This window comes from Pelecanus crispus, chromosome 6, assembly GCF_030463565.1.
Source record: "Pelecanus crispus isolate bPelCri1 chromosome 6, bPelCri1.pri, whole genome shotgun sequence".
Classification (NCBI taxonomy): Eukaryota; Metazoa; Chordata; class Aves; order Pelecaniformes; family Pelecanidae; genus Pelecanus; species Pelecanus crispus.
In genome coordinates this window covers 811419-837274 of record NC_134648.1, presented here as the reverse complement: position 1 = coordinate 837274, position 25856 = coordinate 811419, and the positions used below count along the sequence as shown (strand labels likewise).

The window sequence follows — 25856 nt, the reverse complement described above, 5'->3', positions numbered from 1 at the left end:
TTTCGCCACACGATATCCCAAAGCATCCCTGGTGATGGTTAACCACAACAGATGTCCGTCCAGGAATTTGTCAGAAGACTTTTGAATCTCCAAGTACACTTCCTTCAGTGTCACGAGAAAACCCACAAAACCTTTCACACCTCATTGCTCTTGCCTGAACTCAATTTGCAATGTGTAAGTTACAACACAAAGAAGTTGCGTCTCCTGAATATGTACAAATTTGTCATTAAATCTCATTCCTTTAATGTGTTAATTTTCTTGGGAAAAAAACTCTGGTTCAGTTCTAAAATTCTTATTCTTCATGGCAATGGAAAAGGCTACCGGATCAATGTCTTAATTGGGCAAAATCCTTTTCCCCCAGTTGACGAAGTGCACAGCTGCACTGCCGGAATCTGTCACTTGCAGAAAATGAAGTAAGTGTTTTTATGATCTTCTCCAGTTTGTTTCACAACAAACATCAGCCTGTGCTAAATATCCCTAACCACAACATGACCAGGGTTTAGAAATACAAGCCAATAAAAGGCTTCTTTTCTCAGATCACAAAATAAAATATTCCTATACAATAAATCATGTGGTCTGTAGCACTGTCTAGTGTATAGGAACTTGCCAGAATGTAGCTCCTATAACCATATTGTTTAGGCTCCCGAATACGTGGGCAGGCATTAAATACAGTTAGGCCAAGTTTAAGGTTTTGCAACAAAACAGGGAAATACCCTGCCTTTTTAAAACGGGAGCTAAAACGCTGCAGAACCTCCCTTTACACTATGCTGTCCTTCCCCAGGGAAAGCCTAACGAGCCCCTTGAAGCAGCAATAAATCCGACGGGACACCGCGCTCGTTCAGTCTGATCCCTCCACCAACAACCATGTCAACGCCAAGTGGTCCCATATGCAGCTGTCAAGAAATATAAATACCAGGGTTTTTTTAACTGCCTGGTGAAATGTTACATAAAATAAGCAGTAAATAGTAGGCCTATCTTTGTGTCATGAAATAAGCTTAAAAAAAAAAAGAGATGCCTGAAGCATTTTTTCGCTGCAGTCCCAGGAAAAGACGACTCTACCTAACGCAGCTTTGCTGGTCTCAGCCCTTTGCACCAACCTTCCTCTTCAACTTGGGCCTCGGGGCCCCGGGCCACCAGCCCGCCGGTGATCTTCGTACGCAAGACTTTGCCATGCTGAGATTTTAGGCTCCGGAGTTTTTCAGATCCCGACTTCCCTTCCTCACTTGGCAGCACCAACGTGGTTTTCTGCTCTTATCTCTTCTGCTTGTTTAGCTTGGCTTGAACTATTTATCCTAGCTCATTTTTTGGAATGCCTTGGGAGGAATGTCACAAGAGGCACCACTGAGGTGCAGGAGGACTGACTAGCAATAATAGGATAGATCAAAAATAATGAGAGAGGGAAGGGGATTTTCATCCTCTGTAAACAACATGTAACCCCTGAAGCACTGTTGATCGATGTCTCAGCAGTTACTGAAACCTCGTATTACGATAGCGCTCGACTAATTATTAACCAGAACTACTCATTAAGCTGCTGACACTGGTCAAACTGCAAGTTCCCATAGGAATCTCGGCTCAGTGAGGATCTCCCCATTTATTAGAAAATGAACTCTGCGGAAACAGATACTACCCCATGGGAGAGCGTCTGTTCTTCCAGCTTAAATCCCCGAGCTCAGGACACGCAGCTTTGAAGAAACTGCATTTTCGATGCTGCACTCTGGCTGACTCCCATCGAAGCAGGACTTTTGGCCTCTGAGCAGAAAACGCACAGCTCTGCAGCCCAGCACCCCCAGCCCCATGGCCGGGGTGCTTCGCCAACCCAAATACATCTCTCATCTCCTTTAACTGCTTCACACACTCGCGAGCGCAGCGTGCCAGTGCTCCCGTCTGCCTAAGGCAATCGGTACATTAAAAAGAAACAGTGAGGCAAAGGGCAATAAAAGGGGAAGGGGAAAGAAGTGGGAGAAGCAGCTGTTTTGCACCAATTGACAGAACCGAAACAGAGTGCGTTTTATATTGCCGAAGGCGAGTCAAACCTGGAAGTCTGACCACTGACCACAGCACGAAGATGTGAAAGTTCTTTCCTTTTACTGACATCAAAATTTGCTTCCTATGTATTCAACCAGTTTTCCATTGCAACACAACAAATCAATGAGCTAGAATACATTCCTATTCAATCAGCATCAGCTGTGAACTGAATATATCAAGGCTAGAGCCTGTAAAAATTGTTCAGTGCCACTCAAGCAGCATGGCTAGTAAATCGAGGGAGAGGTTTTATCACACACAGACAAGGGGATAAAAATCCTTGCTGGAGCTCAACTTTCAGTCACCAGAGTGAGATAACAGCTAGAAGAATAAAACCCTTTCTAATCAAGTAAATAATTTGGAGAAACAGAGCTCCAAAATATAAATCTTGATAAAGAATTTAGAAGTTTTCCCAATATTTTATGAGTATTACCAGGTTTTTGCCTTCCTGTGCACTGAGTAGATATATGTTAAGTCTCTTCACTTGAGTAAGGGAAGGAGAAAGATAATTAGCACGCAAGTATTTAGACTGCAGCGAAACACACTGAAAATGAAAATAATCATTAATTTAGGAATTAGTACCTTGGGAGAGACAACAGAATTCCCAGTGACTTAATCTGAAATTAATGACTGGCTAGTCATAAAGAGCTTGGGAAACAAACTTTGGCTTTTCTAAGGAGAGACAAGATCGAAGTTAAAAAAGAGGAAGGCAGAGGTACTGCTCCAGGCTTGTCTGCACAGAGAGCTCAGCGAGGAGGTCGGGGTGTAAACTCACAAAGCACCAGTTAAGCTGAAATAATTCCCCATTTGGATACACTCAGCAGCACCGCGCTCCAGCGGCACAACCAGAAGATGCCCCTTCCTTAGCGGCCATAAACATCCATAGGGGAGATGTTCTACGCTGTCTACGCATAACCCAGTCTCTGCATTAACTTCCCCGCGCACGCGAGCCCCAAGTCTACGGCTGGCTTTGCCCTACCAGCACCTGAAGTCTACGGGCTGCGTGCCAGCTGAGTAGTAATAACTTGGTTTACTTTGCAGAAAGCCACGTCACTGCTGTGTTCGCTGCTGATCATACATCTTCCCAGATAAGGGTAAGAATTCATCAAGAGCCTTGCTGGCTTGACATGGGAGATAAAAACCCAGTCTGAGGCCTAAAAAAGCCAAGATTTATGCAGAGATAGCAAATCTGTATGTATGGACTAGTTGAAAAGGGTACTTGGCATGCATGCTAGGCATTTATGCTAGGCATTTAAGCACAATAAATCATGTTCTGGATTAAAGCAACACTAATTTTCTACTGTCACTGTCTCAATTTTCCATGGGGATTAAAATTTTATACGCATATTTTCATACTAAGGGATCACATCAAAAACTGAAGTGATGAACACTGGCTTCATCTCTGTTCTGACTCACAAAAATACTTACAGCTGCTCTTAAAGTGTAAAAATAAATTAAAAACAAATCAAGTATGTATACAGGAACGCTTTTCAGGATGCTTTCCACCACCCCTTTAATAACATTTTGTTTAATAAATTCTGAAAATTGGCCACTGCCCAAAGGGTTTTGAGACATCAAATGTTTTAGCCTTTGAATGATCCACACCGGTCACCATATGCATGTTATTCACAACTTTTTGAATAGTTAAGAAGTAAAGATGAAGTCCTCTTTGCATGCACGTGTAATTACATAGCTTTGCTGTACAGGGATTGCTGCTTGTGCTAAGCAATGCTTCCTCCACCCAGGGTTTGCTCTGGCTCTGTGTTTCAGAAGCCTGACAACACTTCCTTGCAGAAGGAAATTCTTCTTCACACATCTGTGTCCCGAACCTTCAAAAACTGCGAGTCTCTGTGGGCAAGCGCCTTTTACATGGACACCTGAGCTCCCCACCCCAGAACAGGCGGCTAGCGACAGCAACCTTGACTTCCCACGCGTTGCTGGCGTTCCCAGCCTCATACTGGATGAGCCACACTAGATTTTCTTGATAAATCAAACACTACCTGCAACATGGCTAGAGCCACAGCCTGAAACACTAGCCGAGAAGATCTGTGCTCTTAGGACAAGTCATTTTAAGGCTACCTTTCAAATTAAAAACCAAAATCCCACAGAAGAAAATAGCGTGTGAAAGACTTTGCAGGAGTTTCTCCTCTGAAGTCTTGCTTAGTATCCTTTCCGGAAAAGATTGGCTTCTGCTGTCTACAGAGCGGGAGTAGACTTGGTCTTATATTACAATTAAAGCTCCGACACACCACGAGCCACCTGAGCTGCAGGTATTACATGGAAAAGGCGCCAACAGAAATACTCGAGAAGGCAGCTCTTGGTTTTGCCTGGCATCGCTCCGACCGCGGTCACTGAACATCAAATCCACACAGCTTGTTTGAACTGTCCATTACTGAGACGATGAGTTATTCTAAAGAAAAGAAACCTGCAAGACTTACTAAAAATATTATTTCTCCTGGCAAACCATTCGATGACGCCTGAAAATCCAGCAGCCATGCTGGATCAAACCAGAGGTCACCCCGACCCACTATCCTATTTCGGTGTGCACTACTGGAAGCAGCTCAGAATCGGGAAAGGCTTACTGAAAGCTGGGAGAGCAACCAGCTTTTATCAAGGCTTTGATGAGGACCCTGAAGTTCAGTTCACTTTCTTGTGAGATGAAAAATCCCAGCCTATTTAATTGCTCCTCTAAGCCTTCTTTTATACCGTTACTCATCACCTTCTTGGTACTTTCTTTATCTCTATCTATTCCAAAAAGAAGCTGCCATGTAGATATACTGTAGATGTGTACAGCGAATTAAGATGCTTTCTTGGTTCTCCTCTTTCAACCCACATTTTGCCTTTGACTCCTGGGAGTGAACAGTTTCAAATAAATGCTTAATTAAGACACAATCTCTCATTTTAAAAGACCATCACTGTACATTCATAATTAGGAATGCTTTTCACCAGCGATTATCACTTTGCCCCTATTGACAGCATGTGCCATTTTTGCACGGTTATTTGACGCAAAGACATCCTTCTGCAACTTGCTGAAGTCAGTTTTAGCTCACGCGGCTCTATTTATGAATACGCTCAACAGTACACATGCTGGCACAGACTCGGTAACCTCCCCCAGCTCCCACCACTGAGCACGTCTTCCCTTGTTCCCGTTTTTTAGCCTGGTTTTAAAGCCAACGCTGTTTACTCGTGATAGCTTAGTTTCATTCACAGGCTGGCACGAGGGAATTTGTCCCAGACTTCTGCAACTCCAAGCACACAGTATCAGTGGGCTAGCACCCTCACCCACGCCGCGAGGCATTTCGGTACAAGAGCTGCGTTTTCTCATGGGGGTGGCATACCCTATTAGTCTCCAACTGGTATTTAAAATAGCTTTAACTGACAGGGCAGGCAGGGAAGCTGGGTAAGGTGCTAGGTACCCGGATCCTCTCATTACCCTCTAAAAATCAGCATTACCTTTGCCACCTTTCACGGCTCTCATAGCGATGCACATTTAAGCCATTAATTATGTATCACAGCTAATATTTCTCAATTTCTGGTAATAGTTCTGGTTTTAATGCCTCTGAAACATTTTAGTAGTGATTTTAATTTAACTTGCTAGAATTTCTTCCCTGTTCTATGCTCCTCTGCTGTAGAGGACATTGAAAGATCTCGTCTGGTAGTTTTAACAGTCTCCTCTGCTGTTTAAAGGAAATTTAAGTACCACCATGATTAAAGGCTTCTTTTATTTTTATTAATGAGTCATTTATTCAGGTTCACACCCTGAACCTCTAAACCACCGCCTTTAAACAAGCTCTGAATTACCTGCAAGCACTTGATTCCTACAGCTCTTCTGTACTCAAGCTTCCTCACAATTATTTCGTTTTCTTTTGAAGTTACCATCGCTCGCTGAAATCTCCCCCATGCCCCTACAAGGGTGTTCAATCTCAGTACGCTATGGTAACGACCGTAAAGGGGTTTGCTGTTGTAACGCCTTGAACCAGACCCTATTCACCCCTCAATGCCAAACCAAGACTTGTTTCTCTGCTTTCAATGCTCCGGGACATTGCCATCGTCTTAGCGTATTGTTTATGATGCTTATTGAAAAAAACCCCAAACCACGCAACAAAAACAATTGCTACATTATGTTCCAACACGACACTTACCGAGTCTTAGGGGAGAGCAGGAGAAGCGCTTTTCTCACATTATTGTGGATTCTGCCCTAAAAGATATTCTGAACTCTGTAATTTTCTTTAGCTTGTCTGTCGCTATCCAAGCCAGTGTTATGCATTTTCTATTTCAACATGGAATTTAAATTCATGGGGATTCTCTGTTATCTGTTGATATGTTTAACTTATTTATGTTTTTTTAACATGCAACACTCACCCCCCAGGCACAACAATTCTGTACTAGAATTTGCATTCTGCTATTAAAACAAACATAGTAGTTATCTGGGTTTTACCACCTAAATGAGATTATGTCTTAGTCCTGTTCCTCACTATTTCCTATATAAGTTTTTCTAGTTCTATCTTTTTAGTTTCAAAAAAGTTATAATTTCAGGTATATCAAATAAAATAATCCAAAATCCCATATTTTTTTGCTGTACAATCTGTTCCTGGGCGGGGGGATCATTCTTATCCGCAACCACTATGAAGTTGTTGAAGTCTGGGTTTTGTTTTTTTTTCTTCTTAAGAATTTTTACCTTGTAAAGCCTTGTACAGCAGTAGTGCATATTGCTACTTCCTACCCACAGCCGTATACGCTATTCCCTCCCTCCTAGCACCTCAGCAAATTTTAAACTTTCACAACAGCCAGTTGCTCTTAGCTCCACAGCTCCATATTTTCCTGGATATTGACTATAGTACTGTATCCTCATCAAGCAAAAATTTTCCCCCAAGTTTTTAATTGTATGTATTAATCTTCACTTATTGCTCTAAAACTGCAAATAACGGTGCTGTAAATTGCTACAGCTTTTGCATTTCATGTCAGACTGTCATCTATCAACGGCTAGTTCAAGGAGACCTAGCTATCTTTTATCTAACTCAAGGGAGCAGGACCTCTCAGATTTAACTAACATACATGATTATTTGGAAGTGCAATTTTTTTTTTTTTTTTAATGATTACTCCTCTTTTCACTCCTGACATTTCCCAGACAGATTGGTTTGGGAATACCATGGAGGCAAGATTTCTAGCTTTATATAAGAAAAATAACCAGAATACAATTTGTACAACTTGGGCTTGAGCCACACGTATTCCCTTTAAAAGAAAAGAAAGCAAAACCCAGCAAAAAAGCAAGCCACGCAGCAGCACAGGTCTTTGAGGATGAAGGCTGATAGGATGGGAGAACACGAAACTCGGAATTCAGTAGGGAAGCCCACGGTCTGTAGGAGAATCCATCGCACTCCAAATAACGACAGCATCAAGACTAATTATGTGTAAACTGAAAATCGCCATCTAGTACGGAAATACATAACGCTTGCAGGGACTGTCTTACAAACGTGCCTTGGAAACCAACAGAGCTTTTAATAAGCAGGCTTCCAGCTGCTCCCGTTCACCCTGAAGCCAAGCATCAGCAAGGAAAGCAAACCTACAGAGACGTTCTGCTACGCGGCGGGACCAACTCTAAATTGTAAAAGCTTGAGATAGCGCTTTCAGTTCCTGGGGCTGGTTCCACAAGGCGTAACAGCTAGGAATTCACGGGGACATCTGCAGTTGGCTCCAGTTACGAGAATATTCTTTCTTTCCTTCTCTAGCCGTTGTGCTGGCCAGGTAAAACAAGGCTGAGAGCAGGAACCGCATCAGCCAAGTGTGGGGCGAGAGATGGGAGCCACAAAAGCTCACCCCTCGGGTCCACAACTCCTCCTGCTTGCAAACAAGAGGTTTTAAGAGACGTATCTATTTGTTCTGCCTGCCTCCTGCTGCCAGAGGAAGACTCCACAGCTACAGCGGAAGACGACGGCTGTAGGGAATGACAGTTCAGATCCTGCAGCCAGGGCGCTGGTCTGAGGTAAAGGATCGTACTCAGTCTTGAACTGAGAAGTTACCGATGAATTTCAGATTTCTTGCCCGTTGGCAAACATCGCACCCAGAAGCAACGTGGCTGAACCCTACTCCATATATCGGGCTTCCTCCTAAGCCTACGCGTTGCATGTCTGCAAACTTCCCGTTCCAGGAAAATAAGGAGGCATAAACTACAAAGACATAAGGAAGCAAAACCTACCGACTATAAAGGCTCCATCTGCATGGAACAGTTCATAAAGTTAAAACAAACTATGAAGAAACACGATTTAAAATGGAAAAAAAACCCCTACAACACCGAGTCAATTTTTTAGCTCTTATATGCTGACAATGATTCCCCTCAGTTAAATGCTGCGAGATTAACTGAGGACAATGGTAGCAAAAGACAACAGATTCTGAACAAGATTCTGACCTGTGGTCATTAAGATGTCACATTTCCGCAAAAGTAAAGGTGTTGACACTGGCAAACGGGCCAAACACACAACCGGCCACACAAACTCCATTTATTTTCTCCAGAAGTGAAAAAAGGCAGGTGCATAGATAAGAACGTAAGGAAGGGCAAGCACATAATGCGAGTTCCTCGGAATATTCTTCTGGCCTCCATTTGGTCAGGGATTGCCTAAATTTTTCTTTCCACGTCCACATAAGCTTTCAGTAGCCACCATGGCCGAGGGCAAAGGATTCTGCAGCTTAACCACGTGCACGATAAAAAACATTTCTTTTGGTTTGAGCCTGATGCTTAGCAACTTTATTTGATGCCGTCTAGTTCTTGCTTTGGAAGAAAGTGTTCCCACTTCACCCTCTCCATGCCACTCGATGCAAGTTACATTCCTCTCAGTTACCTGTCTTCCAGCCTGACAAGTCTTAAACCTATTAACTAATACCATTTCCAAAAGCTGTTCTGTGCTTTTGATCTTCCTTGTCACACACCTCTGATAATGCTGCAGTTCTACAACACCTTTTTAAGAGAAGGCGAGGATAGATTTGCATAGTTTTTAGGGATACATTCATCATATTCCCATTTCACACAAGTGTAACAGCCCTTATAAAGTTTTCAAGTGAAAAATTATTCATCACAGTCCACCCTAAGCTACAGGTACAAAGATTTGTAAGACTAAATAATCCACAGACACTTACCTAAACAAGTTTTTAATCACTTGAATGTGATGCTGAGACTACTTCAGCACTTACTACTTTATTTTGCACACCATCAGCTCTGGTGAAACAACTAATCTGACAGCTTTCTGCATGTTAATTCCCCTTACCAAGTTTTAAAACTGCATAATGCTAAGGAAGTTGACTAGTATATGGCTTTAACAAAAAAAAAAAAAAAAAAAAAAAAAGACATACACACACACTTTCCTAAGCCACAGACTTGTTTGTGCAAGTTGGGGTTTTTTTCCACTAGTATAATTATTTTACTTGCATGTGTGAACTTTTTTCCTCAATACACCATAATTAAACTGTGTATCTCCTAATCTAGAGACTGGTATATGGATTTTAACCGTGTGGCCACATCCAATTATATCCCTGTATAACCTAAGTGTATCTACTCTATAACTAAACATTTATTTTAACTACATAAACTATGTAATGGAACTAAACATATATTTTAGCATAAATGCACTCAGCAGAAAGCAAACCAGGCTATTTTATGGCACACAAATAAGCAGAATGATTTAAGTGATTTACTAAGTCCTACAGTAGTATTTTGTTCGTAGAGAAAGCGCGTACGCAGGTACGTACACATGTATGTATACTGGGAAAGTGAAAGAACCCCTCATTTCTTAAATTCCCACAGACCCACTCCAGACCTTTTATCTTTAAGTAGCTGTCCTCCATCCCATGCTTGCACAACTTGGTGGAAAAAGTTAACAGAATACATAGTTCTAGCTGAAGTGATATGGCAACTGGGAGCAAAACTATGCAAAAAGCTCTCTGTAGGCTTCTCGTGACTGCTCTGGATGATAGTTTGGGAACGGCTTCAGCATTACTTACACAACTGCAGGAGACCTCATATGAGTTTGACTCATTAGTAGAATCCACAAGAGCCGTGGTTAGAGCAGTACGAACACTATCCCACTGCCAAGCCATGAAATTCCCAAATGCCCAGATATTTGTATGAAGGTCTTCACTGGTTTATATGAAAACAAATTTAATTTTTTTAAATTGAGACAATACTGTGGGGGTTTTTTTATGATTTTTGTTACTTATTGCACAGTCGAGGCAGATTATGGCTCATGTCTGCCAAGTAACAAACATCTCAGCTTTGCTCTAGTGGAACCAGCAAGAACACACAACAACTGCAGCGATTCACGATGGCTCTCGTCCCTCTGCAAAAGCAGCCAAAGCCCACTACACGAGCAAAGCCTCACCCTTTCCAAGGGCCATCAGCTGCACAAAGACTGTTTTATTTGACCAAGATACACTAAGATGAAAGCAAGAGCCCAACATACACAAATGAGTAATTCCTATACCACCTTAAGGGCTTAAGGCAGAATATCCCTTAAAATAGTATCACTCTCAACTTGGAAGACAGAAAAGTGCAACCCTAGGAATCTCAGGATGAATTCAGACCATCGCTCAAAAATGCTTCCAGGTACAGACAGAAAATCTGCTCAGAAGCTCATGGCTGTCTTTAATTTCTGTGCTTTGCACCAGCCACTATCAATGAATTGTTGGTTAATGCAGTCGCAAGGTCTCAGCAACAAGCTCTCAAAACGCCCCCCCCACCAAACCAGCAAAACCTCAACCTTAATACATACGGGATGCAGAAGTTCCTAGCAACTTGATTTCCCAGTCTTTCCAACAAGAGAGACAAGAACGAAGTGTCAAAGTGATCTAAATCTCCTGCTTTCAGAGAAACGAGCGAGGACAAACCAGACAGACCGATGTATCTTAAGCTTTAGGATCGCTAGCATCCTTTTTGGGAAATTCCTGTAAGCAAGCAGAGGAAACGCGGCATAGCTGTAACTGCTACAAAGCTGATTCGCGGTTCACAGAAGGGTGAACGTGGGAGGTTCATCGCTGGAGGTCTGTCTAAGCTGTTTTGAAAAGTACCCATCAGAAGGAACATGACTTTGTTTTGGAGTGAATAAATTACCCGAGTCTCTACCCTAATTTTTCCACAATTAACTGTTCTTTGAAAATTACTCTGAACAAATGGGTATTGAATGGAGTGGCAAAAAAAATCCCCTGACAACACCACTGACGCTATTAAATAACTCCATTAAGTTGGGTAATATAGGAGAGATTAGATTTAAATAGGCTGCAGACTAGCATATGCTAGAAAATTCATCAGTTAATGGGGGGGGTGGCTGCAGACAGTCAAATTTAAGGGTTACAATAGATCATAAGCCACCCAAGGCAATAATATGATGCTGTACTAGCAAGCCTCAGCTAAAGTACTATATACAGTTTTTGAGTAATAAATTAAAAGGAAAAAAAAAAAAAAAAAAGGACGAGCTGGATAGAGTCCGTAAGACAATAATGAGAATAGGAGGTTTGCAGAACACCACCACACCAAAAGGTCGTGACAAATAAGTCTGCTTTCTTTCAAAATATCGGATGAATACAACAGCTACTGTATTCTCTTACAAATAGTTGCTTATGTTAAACTTGTTTTCCATGTCTAGAGGGGATAGAAGTAAAAACAAAGCTGAGGTTGGTATCAGGAAAAATCCATATAGTTATATATATTACATATATATGTATTATATCCATGTAATTAAATACACTACTTGATAAAACAGGCGAAAGGGGAGAGAAGGGGACAGGACAAGCCCCATCACTAGGAGTTTTTAGGGATCAGGGACAGTTTCGGTATACCTGGCATGCACCGCTGCAAGATGAGCCAGATGACTTTCCAGAGGTCCCTCCCAACTCTGTGTTCTTGATTCCTTAAACACTGAAACCAAACACTTCTCTGGATCAGTGCTCTGTTTCATACTGAATTAACATTCCTGTAAACATATTCAGGTTCCAAGGAGACCTGGCAAATACGTTAAGTTATGTGTTAGCTAGTAAGGAGTTTACTCAGACACATGGCTGGAACCAAAGTTAATTTTCATTAGTGATTTAAGTCAAAATTCAAACGACTGCCACAGGAAAGAAAGGCTGAAATACCCCCCTCTCTACCTCCACCACAATCCATCTTTCCTTAATCCCAAAAATGTTAAAATCTTCATTAGCTACTTCAGCTGGGACACAAAACGTGTCTTCAATTTTGTTCTGTTGCTATGTTGGTTTTATCTGCTGAAGATCTCCAGTCTGCCTCGGGAGGTGGTAGGAAAGGGCCATATGCGTTCTCTTCGTAGAAGAAAATGTATTCATCCCCAGTGAGGTCTGAAGATACAAATGGTATTTATTGTGTGGAACATACAATTTTATGGAGTGACCTCATGCTTATTTAAACCTCTGGTATTACTCAGAAGACTTGCAGTTTCAGCTGTCCTCCCAAGAGCTACCGGCAAAGAGCCTGGACGTACCTGGGCACGACGTCCAAACTATAAAAAAAAGACTGCAGGAACTACTAGTGCTTTCAAGGAAGGTGTCACCTGCGTCAACACTGACGAGAAGAGCTGCAAAATGAAGCCTTCTGTAGTACATGAGTTGTTTTCCACATTTGTAGCATTATCAACTGTGCTACGAGAGCTTTCTACTGACATACTCATACTCTTAAGATCTCAGTTCTCAGAACTTCTCTTTTCTTTATGCCTAACAAATAAAAAGCAACCCACAGACTGTAAATGCCAAGTTACTTCACTACTTCCAAGATGAGGAGGGAATATTGATCCCTGCTGAGATCTCTTTTGTCCGCGGCTCACACTTTTCAGTACTTTCTCTTCCTTGGCTCCTCTCCGGTGTTCCCACTCTCAGAGCCTCCGTGGCTCGGGACGTGGAGATGTTTCAGGCTCCCAACACCCCTGATGAAGGGAGGCACCCTCCTGAGTCAGGGGGATGCTATCAGGCCGCTCTAGCTGCATGCTGGTTTTCCTCCTCCAAGTTCTGAAATATCTTCTAACGCCTATTCCTATTCGCTGTAGTTGCTTCTGCCCCTAATCTATATTGTCAGTAACTTGTCTGTTTAAGTCACCTGGGGAACAGGAAATGCTCAGCTCAAATCCAGACACAGCTCAAAATTGGCCAGATCTGGGCAGTAATCCATGAAGAGTTAAATCCTGAAACACTGCCAGTTGTTAAAATTAAAGCTATTTTCAAGTCATATCCGGGATGCTGTCATTTTTCAAAAAACTGGTATCTACCCACGGACAACCGGATGTACCAACAGAATCTAAAAGGGCTGGCACACAACTCAGGGGCTATCAAGTGTGCAAGATGCTCCACCAAAGCGACAGACTCTTTAGAAGAGAGGGCGCATTTCAGAGGCTCATCCAACCCAAGAACGCATCCTCCTCCTGCTTCTCTATAACATATATAATATCTTCAAGAGGGCCAAAGCTTATTACTTCTTCTGCAATGACCGCTTTCAGCAGTCAGCAAATAGCATTTAATTTCCAGTGTGAAATATTCAACTCGAACAAAAGCTGCTAATACAGCACCTGCAAAATTTTTCCCAGATGGACCCCTGAAATCCCCCACTGCTCTGGTTGTACTTCCAATGTTTCTTCCAACAACAGGAGTTGAAGCCAAGGCAAACACACAGCTCGCTATCCATTCCTGATCCCTAAAGCTGCTGTTACGTGCTCACAGTTGCGCTGCGAGCGGCACAGCCACACCAAAACGGACAGGGAATTCTAACAAGGCCATGACTGTTTCTCTCACTTCGTGTGTGAGGATGTCACATATTCATGTCTAAGCAGCAAAACGTGCGGGTTTGTGCAACGATGGATGCCTCTTCCACCCATCCTTAAAAGCAAGCGAGAACAGACCTGCGAACTTGCTCTGTCCTCCTATTCATGAGCTGAAATCAAGCTAAGGGAGTAAGCAATTTAGTTGGACATAATATCTGCCTGTTCAGAGATCTTTTACAGTTAAAGCACAGAATGACTTTGATGTCTGTATCAAAACTAAGAATCAGGTAATTATAAGACAGGAGTATATAGGCATTAGAATACTTGGTATAATACCAGTCAGCCTACAATACACAGATCTATTCTAAAGGTACCAAATACATCGGAAGCCCAGCGCAACTCTCACTCGTTTCTACATTCCTAAGCGGTGCCTGCAAGGAACGCACAGCCAGAGATCAGTCCCGCTGCACAAAGCCTGGCTTGTCTGTGCAGCTCTGATCAAATCCCAGTTCTGTTTCGACCAGCTCTGTGGATGTGGCTCTCTTGGGACCAGCTGACTACAATAACAGCTTTGTACCAAATCTAACGTCAAGAAGACCCAAGAGATCCATGAAAGGACTCTCCTTCATATTTGGGCAGATCCCAAAGCTAGTCCAGACACAGTCCCAGACACTTACTGCTTTCTCTATCATTCTTGAGAAACCACTTACTATCACGCTGCCAAAGCCTTCAAACCATCCAGCCACAGAACGCTCCGAAGCTGCAGCCAGTCACGCTCCGCTCAGCGTTGCCTTCGCCAGCACTCAGAAAACCCTTCTCGTTCGCAAAGTTATTTTCTTTCTTTGTTGCTTCAAAATGTCAGTCATTACTGCAATGACTACGAGGCACCGAGAGAGGGGGAAAGAAAGGTTTTACTCGCAACAATGACTGCATGCAAAGCATCTTCTGTCTTGCTTGACAAGCATCACACCTTAAAGCCAATAAAACAGGGAATGGTTTGTGCAACAGAAGCAAATAATGCAGCACAGACAACAATGAATAAGCACCTAAACCCAGCACAACTGCATCTTAAGTACTCCATAAGCAATAAGTGACAATTGATAAAATGGAAAATTACAGTCAACATGAAATAATGCACGCAGGGAAAAACGCAGCCCTAATGATACCTACACAATCACAGGCTTCACACAGCCTGTATCACACAGAAGAGACATTAAAATCCCTGGGAATGTTTCTATTAAAATGCTCATTTAGTAAGTTGTGGAAAAGAGAAAGACAATGTCGACTACTGTATATGGAAGTAAGAATGAAAAGGACCATCACATCAGCATTACACAAGTCTGTGCTCCTCCCACAGCCTGTGTTCTGCAGTGAATTCCCGTACTTTTGTCTGCAAAAAGATATGGTGAAAGAGAATAAGACAACATGGGTGATGAGAGAGAATAAAATGATTCCCTATGAAAAGAGATAATAAAAGGTTAGGATTCTTCAGCAAGGGAAACAGATACTAAAGAGTGAAATACGACAGAATAAAACTACTTTATAGAGGAAGTGTGAATAATCATTCTCTGTTCACTTCTCCATAAACCAAGAGCTAGGGCATCAAATCAAAACCAAAAAAGCTTTAAAACCTCTACTGGTAATTTCAAAGAGAGTAAGCAGGTCTGGGGGTTTTTGGGGGGCCTTTTTTTTTTCCTTACACAGAGCATGTTATATTATGGGACTTGTACCAGAGGATGGTATGGAAACGGAAGGAACCGAGTGGTTAAAACAAGATTACACCAACTCACGGAGGACAGCTCCGTCATGCGCTATGAACTCACCCCGCGCTTCTCCCTGCCGGAGGCAAGGATGGCACGATGATGGAAAGTGATCATATTCAATTTTTTTTTTTTTAAGTTTTCCTAAACATTGCTACCACAGACAGCATGGTGAACTCAATGTAATTCTGAGCAACGTGCCCATTACTCGAGTAAAGGGAAGACAACCTATAATGTCTTTCAGAACTATGTTTTATCCTACATTTTTTATATATATACACATGTATCTTTTCATGTATTAAGCATCATTTCCTCAACAATATTTTTTTTCCCAGGGCAATATTAATTAACATAAAAAGAGACTGCAATTAAAACAGCTTGTGACCATCCCATGACCCATACACAGCTGGAAAGGGAATAATTTCCTGTTCTATTCATGGCAGAAAATAATTATTCCTGTGGCTGATAAAGGTAGTTACACATTCATTTCCAATAAATCCCATGCCTCCCACATGCTGCTCTGCTATTTCCTTTCTCCAGCTGCCCTCTCTCCAGCTGCTCTCTAGAATTAAAAGCAAGATGTAGATGTGCAGAAGCCTTACGCCTGTTGGAAAAGAGCGAGCTCCAATCGGACAAGAACCGCGCACTCTTTCACCAAAAGCGCTGAGGGAAGAGGGGGCACAGTTTGTAACAGAGGCGCTGAGAACAGCTCAGCTCAAAAGGCTGGAGATTTTCTACTGCAGACACGTGACCACACGTCACATTACAGCCATTACTTCTGCACGCTCTCAACTCTGAATTACAAAGCTATCAATATTATACCCTGAAGTAGAACCTCGCTTTGTAAAATATCAAACGATCAAGTATCAAAGTGGCTTACAAACTTTAAGACTCAACCTGGCGACTAAAACCCCATTCCTTCAAGATCTGAAACCAGCAGCCAAAGCCAGACACCATGATCTGCTAGAGATGAGTCACATTGTCTATCCCAGTACTCTTCCTTCATATCAAAGCTTCAATTGAGGACAGCAATTCATTACTAAGAGCTAACATACACAGCCTTCTCAAGATGATAAAGGCATTTATTTAGATGCCAGTAGTCCAAACCGATCCTCCAAATAAATTTACTCATCTCGGAAGAGCGCAGATCTTGTTTGGTAAAGATATTCAGCATCCTGTTTTCCCAATAATTTCCATTAAAAAAATAATTTCTCTTTTAGTCTATTTTATGTGTTGTCAGTCCTTCACACTAACTGCTGATAAACACTGTTCATCAAGGAATTCACCGGAATACCAGAAAAGTGTATTCCCTTACCTCTACAAATATCTGTACCACTCTACAAACTCTCTTTTGGTCCTTTTTAAAAAAGGAGAGCAATCATTTCAATCCCATACGCGAGTTGCAACCAAAGCCTGTTCGTTCAGGCTGCTGAAGAGAGCAAGGTCTTGCCCACCCCCTTACTGAAATCCTAACCAGCTGCAGCATTTATACGAACATGGAACACCTTGCTTGGCTAAACTGCAGATCGTTTCATCTTTTATCAAGGAGGAAAAAAAAAAAAAAAATCTTTGTTTTTAAAAAAAAAAAAAAAGAAAAAGCCATATGCTGCTGTCTCAATTCATTCCAAAGCCAGAGTGCTTTGCAGAGTGACAAGCAGCATCCCATGAGCAGAACACAGCAGTGCCAGGCCAGAAGACACTCTCCAAAAGACTATAAAAGGCTGTCTGATAAGAATGACGTTTCTACTTACTCCAGAATTAAGACATAAATGTAAGAACATTGGCACAGCACTAAGCCCACGCTCACAGGCCTAGCTGATTGAGGCAAATACATCACCTCTTGACGTAAAGCAAGCTCTGCGCAACAGCATTATCCAAACGTTGGTAACGGAGTAAAACCCGACGATCAACCCAAGGATGCTGGAGGAACACAAAGGAAAAGCCTCATTCACATTTAATACGTAACTCTTAAGACTTTGCCCCCGCAGCTGTGCGGCTGGCTGTGAGCTTGGCTTCGAAGGATGCTCACGCTGCTCTGCAGGGGGCTGAACCACAACCTTATGGCTCACAGAATCAGACCTTTTATGGCTTTGTTTTTAAGAAATTTTTTTACAGACTCAAAAAGCTACAAACCATTTTCTATAGTATCAATAAATCTCCTTTCAAACATTCTGTGTGACAGAATGCATTAAAGTGAGGCTTCAAGAACTTAACTTTTATCTTGTGAGCCAGTTTAAGAAAAAGCACAGAGAGCGTGCCACATTACTGGGGTGAAGCTCTGTGCTCTACTGTAGTCACCTTTTTATGTTTTCAGAGGTGCCACTTAGCTTTCTGTATCTCGGTTTGCCATTTGCAGAAGGGGGGGAATGCCCTGCAATTTATGAACGTAACTGGTAGAGACTGAGAGATGTCCAAATGCTGTGTTAATGAAGGGGAAATTGTGCTAAGTGTAAGATATGATGGACTAGATGATCTTCAGAGGTCCCTTCCAACCCAAACCATTCTGTGATTCTGTGATTCCGTGAAAAGGGGCCAAAGGAAACGGGGGACTCGCGAAAGAGAAGAGCGAGCCTCACCGCACTGAGCTCTCAAACTCAGGAAGCAGCTTTCTGCAAGCTACCTGCGCGAAACAGTCCTTGGCAGCCCAGCTACGCCCCGCGCAGAACGGGGCGCTGCGACACGCGTTTTCCCAGGGTCTGCACGATCAACGGCGCTGCCGACGCCGCGCGGCTCCTTTCTGCGCCAAGACGCCCGCAGCATCCCGCCCAGGCGCCCACATGGCCCAAAAGCCAGCTGCTGAGCAAACCACTGTCGGAACGGGAAACTGCACAATTCCCAGGAAAGCTTCTAAAGACACTTCCCTTCACCTCTTCAAAATATACGCGCTTAAGCTACAGGCAGCCCAAAGAACACGCAGCCTGCTAAATTTAGCCTGGTGAACACCAAACGGGGCTCAGTGCGCTCATTCACCTCCGACTCGTTTTGCCAACAGCTTGCTTCTCCAAGCTGCTGGAAGTTCATCCTTCACCACCACCGAAGTTCGTCGACTTTTGAGGTGCAGACTTACAAAAGCCTTGATACAACCTGTTCTTAGTATCCAAAGAAGTTCATTATTCTATTTTTGAGCTTTTCCTCAAGAACTTTTCTGGTCATCTCGTCTCGGAGAGAAATTCATAATTAAATTGGCGTAAGCAAGCAAAGTTTATTACTGTAATCGCAACCAAACTTATCGTCTGTCAAACCATTACTTATGCCAATTAACCAAAGCAGTTAAAAATGGCTTTTTACAGAAAATAACACCAATGTAGTATACTCCAAGTTAGAGAAAATAAGCTCTTTTTTTTTAATTATTTTTAAGTTTTTAAATGCCAGTCAGCTCACAACAATCTCCAAAGTCCCCTTCCTATGCTTCTTAAAAGCAAGAAGTAAAAAGTTACATACCATTGATGGCACTCAGCACTCTGATCCCATTTCTGTAAGGCAATTTCTAGCTCTTCCTTCCCTGCAAATAAGCGGTCAGAGGTAAGAAATTCAGCCACTTTCTCTCTTAACTTCCTTCTCTGAGGTTGTCCGCGTACAATAACAGAATGGCATAAAAGTCATATATTTGTTAATTTTATAATAGATTTGGCTTGAAAATGTCCCGTAAATAATTTCATACTCTTGCAGCGGTACGGAACATCCAAGACCAGTCAGAGATCAGGCAGATTTGTAGTTCAGTAGCAAATTGTGTTGACCTGTCAACACGGCTTCACCTCATTCGGACGCAGTCATCTATAACGCAAACGCCTTCCACGCCACGTGAGGAAGAGTCAGCCAGAGCTGGCAGTGCTTTCGTTCCGATGCATTTCACAGCCCCACGTCGAGGGCCCGCCCCACTTCCCCCTCTCTCCTCCAACAACCTGCGGTCTCGAAAAGCTAAAAACTAAGTGCCTGTTGAAGGCTAAAAGGACTATCAAAATAAAACTTAAAATTTCATGTTCTAAATGGCTACACTGATTTCCAGAAAAGAACAATTATATTAGTTAATACTATAACTGTCTAACTATAGTTATGTGCATAATAAACAGGACAGACATTATTTAGAATAGTATCTTTTGTTACACATCTTAACTCTAACAAAGATGATTTTTTTTGTTTTATTCTGACCCGTCTACAATCTTGCAAACAAACCACATTCGAGACAGGGAAGAATGAGGGAATGAAACTAAACTGATTCCTCTAAGTAAACACACATTTAAAAATTTTTTTTTTTTTAATCTGCACCCGTTAGCAACACAAAAAATTAAATGCCTTACAGCAAAAACTTCTTTATTTTAATACCACAGAGGATATGGATGATAGATATGAGAAACAAAATTTTACACCTTTAACTAGCCCTTGGTCTACTTAGACTGTCTTTCGGAAAGCAAAAATTTTAAACACATACCACCGCAGCACTGGTAGCTACTCACTAAAAAAAAAAAAGATTACAAGGAAAGAAAAAAATCCACCACATTGTTTGCAAGCGTAGGGTTTATAAATCTGAAGTGTAACGTCAGCGTTGAACGTCCCCCTTCCTTTGCCCCAAACACACGACTCCTTACCATCAGACGCGTACGATCTCTTCTCATCTGTGTCATCTGTGATTTCGCACATATCGCTGTGTGCTCGGGCCAGGCGCCAAAGGAAGTCTTTCTGGTCTGCATACTGCAGTAAAAACATAAATGTTACGTATCAAGACCCATTCTGCTACTGACAAAGAGCACGAGAAAGAAAAATCAAGTGGGGACGTATACTCAAAGTCACACAGACGTTTTCTGAAACCATCAAAGGCCCCAACTCTACAAGAACTGAAGCAGAACCACAAAGAGCAAACTAGATGGCCAAATTTATAACTAAGCTTACGGTGCTACGCCACCGGTACAGGTCTAATCGCTGCCACCTTCTAACACGGAGCCCCTCCACCTCAAAGGCCATACTGGGGTCAGCTCTTCAGCAGCCCCCGCTAGCCCCAAAACACTGCGGGGCGGGCGGGAATCACCCTAAACCTCACCACTTTCATTAAAATTCACAAACTGAATTTTACTTTTTTCATGCTTCAGTCCGCATTCGAACAGTTTCACAGCCTGCCTCATTCTTAAACCTGGGACAGTACTGTAGGTGTACTGCTGAATTTGAAGCAGCTATGTTCTGACAAACTCAGACTTATTTCCAAAAAAAAAAAAAAAAAAAGAAAATTAAAGCACAACCACCTAACAGTCGGGCTTCTTTTGCAATGGTATTGTAATTAAAAAAAAAAGTGGGAGAATCACCAGAAAGCATGCAAGAGAATTTCGGGAGCCAACAGGCCTGTCATTTCTTCCTGGTGGGAAGGAAAAAACCAATCTACTTGAAATTAGACCTGATCAAGTTATCTGTTCTTTCTTTCCTTCTGCTCCTCCTGGAAATACAGGAGCCAAAAAGGTTTTGCTTTGTAAAAGGCTGGTAACCCAAAAGGTTTTCTTTGCTGGCTATGCAGCACTTGGCTAAACACTAAGAGAGGCTGACGGCGCAACCGCAGCAGGCACGGGCACGCCTGCACCGGCTGCTGCGGGTCGCGACAGCTGCAGCAGGGCACCTTTCAATGCTGGGCGCATCCGCTGCGGGTGGCCAGAGGCATGAGCCAGCCATCTGCAACAGCTGGGGCCAAACCGCCACTGCCCCTTGCCACGTTCCCACACCTCGAGGGCAGCGCCGACGTTCACCAAACCAGGGGACCAACTCACGTCGCCCGTACGCTGGAAAAAGACGCATTCTTCAAGGTTGCAGAACACCTGCGCCATCCAGGTTTTTAATCTCATTAACTATAACGCATGTAATTTGCCTAACCCTTCTGTTTGAACACGCAACTTCCTCATCCCACGAACCAGCGCACACACGCGCTGGGCAGTCCTCGGAAAGACCGCGTTTCCTGAATACGGACCGAGCCACTGCACGTGCAACGAGGTGAACGCTCTCAAGGCATTTGCCGAGTCGACTGTATACACACAGTACTGTTATTTTACACACGTACAGCGTAAATTCACGGAATTCGCTCAGGGAGAGTGATGACATGACGAGACGCAGAGTTCCAAGACAGAAAGTGACTGGGAACTGGCTGCTGCTGTAGGCCGAATGATTTTGGCCTTCGGCCCGCTCCCAAGCTGCTCCTGAGGAAGGGGGCCACTGGAAGCTGGCCCAGTTGCTGTGTAGGACCTGGACCCTGCTAAGATATGCAATTTCCTCTTCCCCAGCTATTTAGCTGAACACACAAATCACTGCTGGAAAAACATAAAAAGGCAACCTTTACCGCCAGTTTATTATTCAGCAGCAGCTGGAATCCCTCTCTCTTTTCCTGCTCATCTCCGTTGTGCAAGCGGTCAGCCTGCTGCAGTAGCTGACCCAGTCCTTCCTCTAGCGAGGAATCTAAGATTAAATGCGTTTCATCCTCGTTGACAAGATCCAGGGAATCCCGTCGCGCTGTTCTCACTGTTTCACAGCTCACTTCGTCTTCCGCTTCTTCGCTCTCTCTCTCGGACTCCCGGTCGTAATCAGACTCGGCGTTGGCTGTGGTGTACCTTTGAGAAAAAAAAAAATACCCGCAACGCAAAATTAGTTTGAGGAGATGCTGTGCAGCCTATGACAGTTTTATACGTGCGGTACAGAAAAAACAACTCTTCCTAACAGAGGAAGAGGAGTATCTTAGTTTATCCTGGAGAACACCGTACAATCCAAGTGTCTCAAGTAACACACCAATGATTATTTCTCATGTAATATACACAACCTCAAAAAGCTGAGGAAGGAAGGCCCCCAAAAGTTGAGTAGAACTCAGTCACAAGTGTCCACATCCCACCTGCACACCGCAACAGCTTCTCTTAGGCCTTCTAACTTCAATGTAAGAGAATTAAACAACTAAAACCAGAGCCAGGACAATTCAGTTAAATGTATGGATTATAAAAGAGAATTTCAACTAAAAAATCCGACATGCTCACCCATGTGGAAAATATAACCTGAGGTTTTTTGCCTGTTCGAGTAATTTTCACACACAACAGCTGATTTGGCAATATCTAGTACCTCCATCATCTGGTCTGAGCGCTGAATACGAAGCAGCTTGTTCACACTGACATGTGAAAAGGTGCTTGCACTTCACATGAGCAAGAAGTCCAGCAAGGAGACAGCAGATGAGCCACAAAAAGACACCACAGGTACAAAAACCCAGGCAATGATTAGCTGCTAAATTAGTCGAATGAGCCAGGATAAAGCTCAGAGCAAAGTTTCTGAAAATGGCTAAAATTAAACTCCCCCCAAGTCATATTCAGGCACCTAAGCTGGAAATTTACAACGGCATTATATATTGACTGACACCACTGCAGCGGGGTGTCTGCTTACAGAACTAATTTCTTTTTAAAGAAGACTCTCTATCTGTCTCCCTCACATTTGTCTGCAAGCTCTTAACTGAAGAATACAGGCGAGCCAGCCAGTCACCGAGTTGTGCACTTTTGTATTCGGATTTTGTTGGTTTATCTGACTAGAACGCTCTCTTCCTGAAGCAAGCTGCTTCAGCGCTGGGCTTTACGAGTTCTGCTGGAACGACAAGTCGTTGCAGCGGGGTGACATTCGGGAACTACAGCTGCACTCCCTTTTGTCCTGGCTGAATATCCCCTCCGAGGGAGGGCCGAGCGCTCTGCATGTGAAGCTGCCTTTGTCTGGAGACAAAGATACACGACCAAAGTCCATATCTGAAGAAAGCAGTTGCAGTAATTTGGCCACGCATAGATAACAAGACACATTTGGCTATCGAAGCTTCAATTTGCTGAGAACCATCAATAACGCTCAAGCGTTTCCCTCTCTCGTAAAGGGTAAACAAATACCCTTGCTCACCACAGCCTCCAGCTCTCATCCATAAATTTAAAAACGCCCTACTTTGCACTGAAACACTTTAAGACAAGAAATAAAGTAACGGTCAGGCTTATCACTGCAAAGCCAGGAAAGCAAGCACTACGAGAAGACATGCTGAAGATTGCATAGGCAGCACTAAATTAACGGATAATGTAGCAACATGGTGGTAGGTGACACTGGCAGGGCTCCGTTTCAGGTTAAAGGCTCCATTTCTTGATATTTTCTTAAGATTAGTGATATTATTAATTCTCTAGACTACCTCGGTTTTGGTACTTAAACACAAACTCCTCAAATTGTCTTATTTCCTATCCTAACCTACTACGCAGCACAGTTGTGAGCTACGCAGCTGTGATACTGTCTCACCACGACATTTCACTGGCAGCTGCAAAGACTTCAGTACTTCAGCTGAAAACCACTTTCCACACTGAAGGCTCCTGCAACACAAGATGGACTTTAAAAACAGGCAGCGGTGGATGGCTCCTATACACGTTTTTCCTCCACCACAAAAATGTGTTTTCTCCAAGACAGCTCATATAAGATGCTGCCAGTTTAAAAAGACAAGTAATACCGTATATAACTTCATAAACTCGGAGTTTTGAGGAAGATTGAGGGATTTAGATGTTATCAGCCTGTTTTCTCGAGCTTACGATGATGGAAAGTTCTTAAATGCTTTAGTATGTTGAGGCCTCTGGCTAGCACACATCCTGAACAAAAATGAAAACATACTATCTGGAACAAAAAAGCACATGGAAAGAGGAGGCAAAGAAGCCCAAAGACCAACGCAGTGCTAAAGCAATATAGAGAAATCAAGCAGCCCAAGACCTCTGGGCTCCTGAAAGCTCGTGATTATTTTTGTGAATTGTATATGAAATCGGAGAAGATGCTTATGTCCATGTGGTTTACAAAATAAAGCTGAAATGTGAGTTCTTTCTTAATTTCATTAAAAGAATACAATTGCCAGAAATGAATACACAGCTGAAATTTATCTGCTGAGAATAGTCTCATTCTTCTTCCCAGTGGCTGCTAAAAAGCTTAAATAGTCTTTTCCAAAATTTACATTTCCTACACTAATTTTCTACTAGAAAATTCTAGTATTCACATCTCTAAAAGATGATATTGCATACTAAAGGCAGCTGGTCCTGAACAGACTAATATTATACCTATTTGTATAGGACATACACCAGAGTGAGAAATTATATACTACTAGAATTTTTTCTAAATCAGATGAGAGCTGCTTATGCGCTAATTCTCCACACTGGTCATTAAACCTAATTACAGATTTTAAATAAAATGTAAGAGCTCCTCCAGCGATCCCTAGGTTCCCAATAAAGTTATGAGGTTTTGCAGTAAAATACATCCCTGCTGCACAGTTCGCTTGAGGTCCCCTAAGGAGGATGCCTTCTCAAACCTTAGAATTGCTGTCGGCCTCTCTCATGACATAAGATTTTCTGACGATCAGATGACACCTAGGGCTGGTACCTCTTGAAAAAGACCATCCTCTTCAGCATGCTTTACAAAATACACCGGCACCCTGATGACTTGATGCATCTGTTACTACCTAGACAGCAAGGTCTTGTCTTCTGAACCGACTATATAGTTTTAAAATTTGTTATGCAGCCTTGTTACCTATTACACCATCATGAATCACTTACTCCCTAATTTTGCTTTCAGACAAACCCCCCATTCAGATGAACGAAGCAGTTCTATAACCTGAATGAGATCACATCAGCGCTTTCCTGCTTCACCAATTCCAGCTACTGAAGATAAAATACTAAAATGACACGGTTTTAGGGCAGCCACAAAGCCTGCTTTCCTGCAGATCCGTGCCCTTTGCTCTAGGAGGCTGCTACAGTAATGGCTGCTTTGTCCCGCGATTACAACCCGCGCTACCCGGTGTCATCCCGCACCAGCTGCCGGGTCATTTAGCTGCTACCGAACAGCATGCCGTGCCCAAATTCTGCCTGCCTTGCTCTCAGTGCTACAATTCACTTGGAATCGTAAAGTCAGTTAGGTTGGAAAAGACCTTTAAGATGATGGCGTCCAAATGTCTCTCTTTAAATTACATTTAATTTCAACTTCCCTCGGAAAACATATACGGCCAGCGCTGCGTGCTTTCCAACACACCTGCATACCTCAAAAGCGACAGAATTCGTCTGATTAAGGCACAGAAGAGAAGCGTTTCATCAGAAAGGCGGCAGTCACATACATATATGCAGTAGACCTCTTGCTTTCTACCTAATATCACAGTACTTGCATCTACATTGTAATTTTTACCGTTGTTCTTAAAATATACTGCAGTTTTCACCTGCTTTTAAGAATTTAAGCAAGGCAACTCAGTGTGACGCACTGAGAACAATCCGTAAGAAATACCCTAGCCAAAGACATTTTAGTTAATTGGAATATATTTTCTCCAGTTTTCCAGACATTC

The 25856-nt window shown here is 42.8% G+C and overlaps 1 protein-coding gene across 1 annotated transcript in view; it reads right to left on the bottom strand.

Annotated features, from left to right (window-relative positions):
• RMDN3 (regulator of microtubule dynamics 3) overlaps positions 1 to 25856 on the bottom strand; it is a 41336-nt gene that overhangs the window by 12017 nt on the left and 3463 nt on the right. The window contains exons 4-6 of the mRNA XM_075711905.1: positions 21840 to 22107; positions 20116 to 20218; positions 18971 to 19031 (exon numbers count right to left, since the gene is read on the bottom strand). Of these exons, the coding sequence (XP_075568020.1) occupies positions 18971 to 19031; positions 20116 to 20218; positions 21840 to 22107 (432 nt within the window). The remainder of the gene's footprint in view (positions 1 to 18970; positions 19032 to 20115; positions 20219 to 21839; positions 22108 to 25856) is intronic.